The sequence below is a fragment of the Pongo pygmaeus genome, chromosome 19, assembly GCF_028885625.2.
Source record: "Pongo pygmaeus isolate AG05252 chromosome 19, NHGRI_mPonPyg2-v2.0_pri, whole genome shotgun sequence".
Lineage (NCBI taxonomy): Eukaryota > Metazoa > Chordata > Mammalia > Primates > Hominidae > Pongo > Pongo pygmaeus.
In genome coordinates, this window is record NC_072392.2 from 526,018 (window position 1) to 535,464 (window position 9,447).

The following is a 9,447-nucleotide window of genomic DNA, read 5'->3' on the forward strand; positions in this document are numbered from 1 at the left end:
TCCAGGTCCTCCGTGGAAGAGATGAGCGTGGAAGCGTTTGCGACTGGGAGTGCGGCTTCTGATTCCTGTAGTTGGTTTCCCTGGGTTCTCACTCTGGAGCATCATTGGCTAATATACGTCCAGTGTGGTTAGCAGAGCCCCCCCATGGAAAGGAACAAACCCACCACCCCTTTCCACGCAAACGCCGCTCTTGTCTTTCCTGCAGATTTGCCAAAGGTGATTGAGAGGTTCCCAGCGCCTAAAACACGGACTTGTATGTCTATTAGAGCTCAGTCCAGGAGGCAGGTCAGGAAATGTGCACCTATCTGCAGTTCCAGTGAAACAAATCATAAATTAAGACCAGAATAGTCTACTTTGTACAGTATTTAGACCTGGGCAATGGTGGTGCTTTTGCTTTTTTATTTCAAGCCTTTTTTTCCCCACCGGTCTCGCTAGAATCACACTCACTTTCTCTCAAGTTGAAGGGCCACAGTCGGATGTGCAGGAAAGTTGAACGGCCTTTCCAGGCCCTGCTCTCCTGTGGGCTCTGCCAAGTCCTGCTTCTCACCTGCTGAGCCTGAACTGCGAGGGGCCTGAGCAGGCCGTCTGTCTCACTCTAGCCTGCGATCAATCCTGCTGTCATGATTTTTGTGCTTTTCTTCTGCCTTTTTAAAAACAAAACTGGCTATTGGTGACGAATAAGTAGATGCTAAGAGAAGACAGATCAAGTGACATTGATTGTAGACACCAAAGGTTAATATTGGTGTGGCTGGGTTCAATTTTTCTTTTCTTTTTTTTTTTTTTTTTTTAAAGACACGGTCTCACTATGTTGCCCAGGCTGGTCTTGAACTCCTGGGCTCAAGTCATTTTTCTGCCTCACCCTCACAAAGTGCTGGGATTACAGGTGTGAGCCACCACACAGCAAATTTTTACTTTTTTTTTTCCTGTCGAGACCTCAGGCTGAGGTGCACTGGCGTGATGATAGCTGACTGTAGTCTTGAACTCCAGGGTTCAAGCCACCCTTCTTCCTTAGCCTCCCAAGCTTGGACTACAGGCAAACACTACTACACCTGGCTAACTTTTTTTTTTTTTGGGTAGAGACAGGGGTCTCCCTATGTTGCCCAGGCTGGTCTTGAACTTCTGGCCTCCAACGATCCTCCTGCCCGGGCCTCCCAGTGTTGAGATTATAGACGTGAACCACTGCGCCCGTCCAAAAAAGGCCTTTCAGGGTTCATATACTATACACTAAATATTTTTCTATTATATGCCTTCTCATTTTATGCCTTCATATAGAATGTGATTAGATAGGAGGAGTTAAAAATCCCAAATTATAGGCAGAAGGTGGTATGGGGCCAAGGATTTAGTCAGATTCTTAAAGGGGTTCAGACCCTAAAATGACTAAGTCACAGCTCCAGGTGGTTTTCTCAATTTAAGTACTTAATTCAGATAGTACTTTGTTGTTTTAGACGGGGTCTTGCTCTGTCACCCAGGCTGGTCTGAACTCCTGGGCTCAAGCCATTCTCCCACTCAGGCCCCCCAAAGTGCAGGGATCATAGGTGTGAGCCACCATGCACAGCCTGTATAGTACCTTTTAACATTTAAAAGGACTCCCCCTCCCCCCTGCTTTCTTCTTATTGAGATGGAGTCTCGCTCTGTCACTCAGACTGGAGTGCAGTGGCGAGGTCTCGGCTCACTGCAACCTCCACCTCCCAGGTTCAAGTGATTCTCCTGCCTCAGCCTCCTGAGTAGCTGAGATTACAGGCATGCATCACCACGTCTGGCTAATTTTTGTATATTTAGTAAAGCCATGTTGGCCAGGCTGGTCTCGAACTCCTGACCTCAGGTGATCCGCCCGCCTCGGCCTCCCAAAATGCTGGGATTACAGGCATGAGCCACCGTGCCCAGCCGACTTTCCCACATTTAATTATTTAATCTTCACTGCAGTTTTGACAGGTTAGTAAGACAAGGATTAGCATCTTCATTTTACAAAGAAAGTTAAATCACAGGCTAGTGGTAGTTAAGATTATAATCCAGATCTCTTGCTAATAAATCTTCAGAGGATTCTACCCGTGAGTCACAATTTCAGATCTCTTCTCTGAATTGGTAAAAACATGAAAACCCTAGGTTCCCTTCAAGGGGAGAGGCCAGTTATATTTCAGCTAAAATTTTAGTAGCTATTTATAGGTACTTTACTTGAAATTGCTTCAAGAAAGCACCTGAGACCATAGATGGGCATTGGAATAAGTATGGCATCTTTTTGGCCAAAAGAAACCTGGCTAGGTCGGGTGCAGTGGCTCATGCCTGTAATCCCAACACTTTGGGAGGCTGAGGTGGGTGGATCACTTGAGGTCAGGAGCTTGAGACCAGTCTGGCCAACATGGTGAAATCCCCATCTCTACTTAAAAAGAAAAAAAAAGAAAATAGCCGGACGTGGCGGCAGGTGCCTGTAATCCCAGCTACTCGGGAGGCTGCAGCAGGAAAATTGTTTGAACCCACGAGTCAGAGGTTGCAGTGAGCTGAGATCGCGCCACTACATCCAGCCTGGGTGACAGAGCGAGATTTTGTCTCAAAAATCAAAACTAAAAAAAAAAAAAAAAGGAACCTGGCTAATGAATTCACCTACAAGTGTGTTATACTTGCCATTACTTGCTTGCCTTATTTGTTTATTCATTATTTATGCCGTGGTAAGTGTGGAGTTGCTCAAGAGCAGAAATTCAGATGACGCCTCTGTAGACTGTATTTCCAGTGTTGCAGTTCAGTGGACTGGCTCCGTCCAAAATCAGAAAAAGTTAATACAGATTTGAGGGCCCTCAGCTTACAATTTGGAATCTCTGGGGACTGGAGCCCTTAACAAGCACTGCAGTTGATTCTGATGCTCAAGTAGTTTGCGAACCATAAAACGAAATGGTTTTCTACCTAACAAGTGGATGCGCATCAAACATTTGCTGACCACGTGAATGGAATCCTCAAATAGTACATGATTTCAATTTAGATGTTTCTTCACAGAAAACATCTGTGGAATGCTTCTTTCTCATTGGGAACCACATTGTATGAACTGTAGAGGCTTTCCTTCTAATCTGCTCTAGGACAGTGATCAACTATTATTTCCATTCAGCAAATACTGATTCAGCCCCTTTGGATAAGTAAATGGGAAAACTGTCTTTTGACCTAGCCTCTCTCCTGGTACCTAACCGCCGTAATGTGGCCCTTGAGCTCCAGGCTCATTTCCAGACCTGCTTTTTTTTGTTTTGTTTTGTTTGTTTTTTGAGACAGAGTCTCACTCTTTTGCCCAGGCTGGAGTACAGTGGCGCCATCTTGGCTCACTGCAACCTCTGCCTCCCAGGTTCAAGCGATTCTCATGCCTCAGCCTCCCAAGTAGCTGGGAGAACAGGTGCGCACCGTCATACCCAGCTAATTTTTGTATTTTTAGGAGAGACGGGGTTTCACAATGTTGGTAAGGCGGGTATTGAACTGCTGACCTCGTGATTCGCCTGCTTCGGCCTCCCAAAGTGCTGGGATTACAGGTGTGAGCCACGGCACCCAGCCTCCAGACCTGCTTTTCTTCATGGAATTGAGATTAGCTCTAGAATTGCTTTTTGGGTTTTTTTGTTTTTGTTTTTTTAGATGGAGTCTCTGTCACCCAGGCTGGAGTGCAGTGGTGCGATCTCGGCTCACTGCAACCTCTGCCTCCCGGGTTCAAGTGATTCTCCTGCCTCAGCCTCCCAAGTAGCTGGGACTACAGGTGTGCGCCACCCCATCTGGCTAATTTTTGTATTTTTAGTAGAGACGGGGTTTCGCCACGTTGGCCAGGCTGATCTTGAACTCCTGATCTCAAGTAATCCACCCGCCTCAGCCTTCCAAAGTGCTGAGATTACAGATGTGAGCCACCGAACCCAGCCAGCTCTATAATTGTAAAGAAAATGGCCAGGGTTGCCTCCCAGAAACTCCACAGAGTGGGGTTGCATGTAGACAAGAGAAAACTCACAGGTTCCGGGATTTAAGTTAGTAAACCCCCAACTGTTGAGCAGCTGAGGAGTTAAACTAGAAATGTTGGATTTGTGATTTGGGACACTTTCCAAACCAGCTTCTTGGTGGGGCCGTTGAATCATTTGTATATCTATATCAAAATCAGTTTTATCACAAAATGCCAGAACATCTACTACAAATTAGTAGCTAAGTCAGGCAAGTAGTGACAGCAAGCTGCTTCAACAGGGAGGGCTGAGTGAATGTCTGCTTTTTGCCTTTGACACTCATGAATTGGCCCTGAAACTGAGAGCAAGTGGTCTACTCTCCCTGTTTATCAGTTTCAACATCTTTATTGTAAAGTATTTGGAGTAATAATAGCTGATCAAGCACCAAGCTTGGCTGTGAGCCTTCATAATGGATATCCACAATGATTTCACGGGCCATTCATATGCTTTCTTTCAGGCACTGGCTTGCACGGGAATATGTGTGGTTTCTGATTCCATACATGATCTATGACTCGTACGCCATGTACCTCTGTGAATGGTGCCGAACCAGAGACCAGAACCGTGCGCCCTCCCTCACTCTTCGAAACTTCCTAAGTCGAAACCGCCTCATGATCACACATCATGCGGTCATTCTCTTTGTCCTTGTGCCAGTCGCACAGGTATGGCCTTCCGGGACAGCAGACCAGCAGCTGGGTTGAGCTGGGTGACTTTTTTTTTTTTTTTTTTTGAGACAGAGTCTCACTCTGTCACCCAGGCTGGAGTGTAGTGGTGTGATCGCAGCTCACTGCAACCTCCGCCTCCCGGGTTCAAGCGATTCTCCTGCCTCAGCCTCTTGAGTAGCTGGGAGTACAGGTGCCCACCACCACGCCCAGCTAATGTTTATATTTTTAGTAGAGATGGGGTTTTGCCATGTTGGCCAGGCTGGTTTCAAACTCCTGAACTCAAGTGATCTGCCCGCCTCGGCCTCCCAAAGTTCTGGGATTACAGGCGTAAGCCACCGCGCCTGGCCTGAGCTGGACGTCTTGACCGTTACTTAGGAGTCAGGACTGCCCCTCTCTTCTTTGCCACTCGTAGGCACCCATTCACCTTGTGCCTGCTGCTTCAGTAGCCACCTCCCCCTGGTGAATAGTGGAGGAACACCATTACACGTGAAACGTTCATGATCCTCCTTACCAACATCAACATACTTTTTGTTTTCTTTTTTGAGACAGGGTTTCACTCTGTCACCCAGGATGCAGTGCAGTTGTGGGATCACAGCTCACTGTAGCCTCAAACTACTGGCCTCAAGTGATCCTCCTGCCTCTGCTTCCCAGGTAGCTGGGAACACAGGCACACACCACAACGTCCAGCTAATTCCTGTAATTTTTGTAGAGTTTCTCCATGTTGCCCAGGCTGGTCTCAAACTCTTGGACTCAAGTGATCCTCCTGCCTAGGCCTCCCAAAGTGCTGGGATTACAGGCGTGAGCCACCGCGCCCGGCCCCAACATTCTTTTTAACAAACTCCCAGCCCTCTGTGATTCCCTAGTGTTTGTCAGAGGTTCTATCCTTAGTTCAGTACAGATAAAAACGACATAAAATACAAATACAATACAAAGCAACATAACAGTGCCAGAGAGCACTGTGTGGATTCTTACGTCACAAAACACAGATTCTCAAAGCAAACAGCCTCCTAATTTCTCCCCAGATCCATTTCCCCATAAAAGCCAACCCAACAAGGAAAAGCAATGGGAAAGCTGAGGGGAAATTCCTCTCTTGAGTGCCTGCCAGGGGAAGGCATGCGTTTTATCTTTTTAATTATTCATTTATTTATTTATTCACTTTTTTGAGATGGCGTTTTGCTCTTGTTGCCCAGGCTGGAGTGCAATGGCTCACTGCAACCTCTGCCTCCCAGGTTCAAGTGATTCTCCTGCCTCAGCCTTCCAAGCAGCTGGGTTTACAGATGCATGCCACCACGCCTGGCTAATTTTTATATTTTTAGTAGAGATGGGGTTTCACCATATTGCTCAGGCTGGTTTCAAACTCCTGACCTCAGGTGATCTACCTGCCTCGGCCTCCAAAAGTGCTGGGATTACAGGCATGAGCCACTGCTCCTGGCCGGCATGTAGTTTTATTTATTTTATTATTTTTTAAATAAAGAGATGGGGTCTCCTTATGATGCCCAGGCTGATCTCGAACTCCTGGGCTCAAGGGATCCTCCCGTCTCCGCCTCCCAAAGTGCTGGGATTATAGGCGTGAGCCACTGCGCCCTGCCAGGCATGTGATTTAAAAGTTCATAGCTTGCTAAATATTAGAAACTATTAGCCTTATGCTGTAGATGAAGAAACTGGGGATCTAAGAGTATTCTTATCTCTCTCAGTGGTACTAAGTGGCAGAGCTGATATTTTGCTATGCTTACTGCTTTCTTGAAAAAGGAGGCCGGGCGAGGTGGCTCATGCCTGTAATCCCCGTCAGAAGTTCGAGACCAGCCTGGCCAACATGGTGAAATCCCGTCTCTCCTAAAAATAGAAAAATTAGCTGAGTGTGACGCTGTGCATCTGTAGTTCCGTACTCAGGAGCCTGAGGCAGGAGAATCATTTGAAACCCAGGAGGCGGAGGTTGCAGTGAGCTGAGATCACGCCATTGCTCTCCAGCCTGGGCAACAAGAACAAAACTCCGTCTCAAAAAATAAATAAATAAATAAAAAGAGGTAACGTGCATTAAATTCTTTAAGAAGTCTCTGGGACCTACCATCTAGGAACCAGAACATCTAGGGTGCTTTCAGACCCTAACATCTAGCACAGGGCCTGGCACATTTTGTTGAACCGAACAGGCTGTCTTGGCATGACTAAGTTCGATACACAAAAGTAGGCTGCAGCCTTCCTTCCGGCTGTCATCAAAATTCAGAGCTTGGTGTGGGATGCCGTCATCCTGTCTGAATTTGCCTCTGGATACTAAGGCTTGGACCATCAAAGTGCTGTTGCCACGAAAGCAGCGGGACAGTAACTGGGTCTGTGCTTGCCTATTTAGCGTCCCTTGCCCTTCACGGTTACCCTTTTCAGTAGCCCTTGTTGGAATTTTCCTTCTGGTGGTTTCTTAACCTCCACTTACTTCCTCTTTTCGTCATCTGCAGAGGCTCCGGGGAGACCTTGGGGACTTCTTTGTCGGCTGCATCTTCACAGCAGAACTGAGCACTCCGTTTGTGTCGCTGGGCAGGGTTCTGATTCAGGCATGTATGAATGAAATGGCAGAGAGAGTGTGGGAGGGAGTGGATTCTGCTTTTCCTTCGGAGATGGTGGGCCCTTCAACAGCCTTAAAGGTCAGCTGGTCATCTCAGCCAGTGGGGGTGAAATTGTAGGTTTGATCTAAGTTTGATAGTTTGATACAGCTCATTCTATTTTTCCCCTGGTTACACACATACTTTAATCCACGGTTCCTGTACTCCTGTCAGCTGGGTGGCCTGGGTCAAATTCAAAATCACTATTGGAGAAAATGAGGTTATTTGCACATATCAATATGATAGTGTTCAAGAATGTCTTCTCCAAGTGTCAGAAAACTAGACAAACGTCTGGGTGCCAGGGAATCTGACAGCTGAGGTCTTGATGAGCACCTGCACCTGTGTGGCATTTACTGTGGTGGGACTTGGGCCAGTCTCTCCCTGCTGCCCAGCTTCTTGGTGACCTTACCTTTTTCCTTCCTCTTCTATTGCAGCTAAAGCAGCAGCACACCCTTCTGTACAAGGTGAATGGAATCCTCACGCTGGCCACCTTCTTTTCCTGCCGGATCCTTCTCTTTCCCTTCATGTACTGGTCCTATGGCCGCCAGCAGGGACTAAGCCTACTCCAAGTACCCTTCAGCATCCCCTTCTACTGCAACGTGGCCAATGCGTTCCTCATAGCTCCTCAGATCTACTGGTTCTGTCTGCTGTGCAGGAAGGCAGTCCGGCTCTTTGACACTCCCCAAGCCAAAAAGGATGGCTAAATGCTCCTGGGAGTCGGGCGCAGCCTCACACCAGCTGCCTCCTCCACTCAGCATTCCATGGACCAAACTGTGCCCTGGGTGGCCTCAGACTTTGGGTATTGATAAGCAGATGGATTTGAGTTTTTCTAAAGAATATTCATATTACCTCCTTCTTCTAACTTGCCCTATTTGCAAAAGCACTTTTGTAGTAACAACTATTGGGTCCCGTCAGACCTCCAGAGACAGCAAAGTGGTTTTAATGCAAGCCCAAGGATCCTTCTTAGGGTCTTATCTCAAGAGCTCTGGGAGGTGGAAGCATGGGGTGTGATCGGTGGACCAGGGTGATAAGTGTCTGCACATCTGCCTGTCCCTGTATCAGCGGCTACCCACCTTCCAAACCACTCAGGGCAGTACCCACGGCACTGGGCCCAGAGAAGCAAGGGATGACTTTTGGTTCTTGGAAGTAATGTCTTCTTGTGACATTGGCCTGGGACAATCATTGTGGGTAGGTAGTTTTTGATCGTTTACTAGATAACCCATTGGTTATTTGCCTCATCCTCTCATCCATGGGTCAGAGTTGAATTCTTACGTCTATCGACTTCCAATCAGAAGTCTCACTGGTGGGGCTAGGGGTGGGGGCAGGCAGGAAGCATGGATGGGTACCTGAGTAGGTAGTGTGGCCAAGAGGTCAGCACAATCTCTGCAGGCTGACTTGGTAAGTCTGACAGTGTCAAACTTGTGAGCTTACTGCAGTCAGTCACAGTTACTGTTCTTTTTAACACACCCCTTCATGCCCAGCTTTCCCCATATACACATGCAGAGGACATGCTCATAAAAACTACAGGGAAACGTGAAACGATGGTTTTGGTAGCTGTTTACTGGGTAACCCCACTCTATGACACTGTCCTTTTCATATGATGTGGAAACCAACTTCTGTCCTCCAAACCACGAAATGTGTCATCTAGACTGCAAAGTACTTGAGTACTTAGCCTCCCGATACGCCAGAGCTTGTGGTCCAAAGCCCATTCCTGTGTGAGTGTCCTGCCATTTAGCCACAGAAGGCTGCAGAGTGAGGGGGCAGCCAGCCTGGCCAGAGGCTGTCCTGTGGACCGACACCTGCGCCCCCTTCTGCAAGCAGGATTTTCTGGTGCCAACACTCATCATTCCCGATCAACTAGGATGGATTTGAGACTGTGCTACCATGTGTTCTCAAGTGGTAGTTTAAAAAGTGGATTTTTTAAAGTGCCTTTTAATTGTCTGTGAACGTCTAAAGGACTGAATGATTTGTCTCATTTTGACTGTTTAGTCTTTAATGGGTGCCATTTAAAAAACAAAATGCTATTTTTTAATTGTCTTTTTTTTTTTTTTTTTAAACTATCAGTGTATCGTTAAAAAGTCACCCTTACGGTGATTAAATTGCACTAACATTCCCAACTTATTCTAATTGTGAAATACATCAATATCAGTGTCCTGTAAGAATCATCCTGTGACCTAGCTTGACTGGCTGCAGTGTGCTGGGGCTGAAGGTCTGTGTCCATGTAACTACCAGAGGGGTGTGTGT

At 47.1% G+C, this 9,447-nt stretch overlaps 1 protein-coding gene across 3 annotated transcripts in view; it reads left to right on the forward strand.

The window, feature by feature from the left end:
* The window catches only part of TLCD3A (TLC domain containing 3A), a 12,564-nt gene extending 3,240 nt beyond the window's left edge, over positions 1–9,324 (forward strand). For 2 of the 3 annotated variants that reach the window (XM_054459699.2, XM_054459700.2), the window contains 3 exons: positions 4,408–4,609; positions 7,060–7,155; positions 7,638–9,324. In XM_054459699.2, coding sequence (XP_054315674.2) covers positions 4,408–4,609; positions 7,060–7,155; positions 7,638–7,907 — 568 coding nt within the window. In that variant the 3' untranslated portion in view covers positions 7,908–9,324. Of the gene's footprint in view, positions 1–4,407; positions 4,610–7,059; positions 7,156–7,637 lie in introns of those variants that run through there. The other variant, XM_054459701.2, reaches the window with a different exon arrangement.
* The last annotated feature ends 123 nt before the right edge of the window (positions 9,325–9,447 follow it).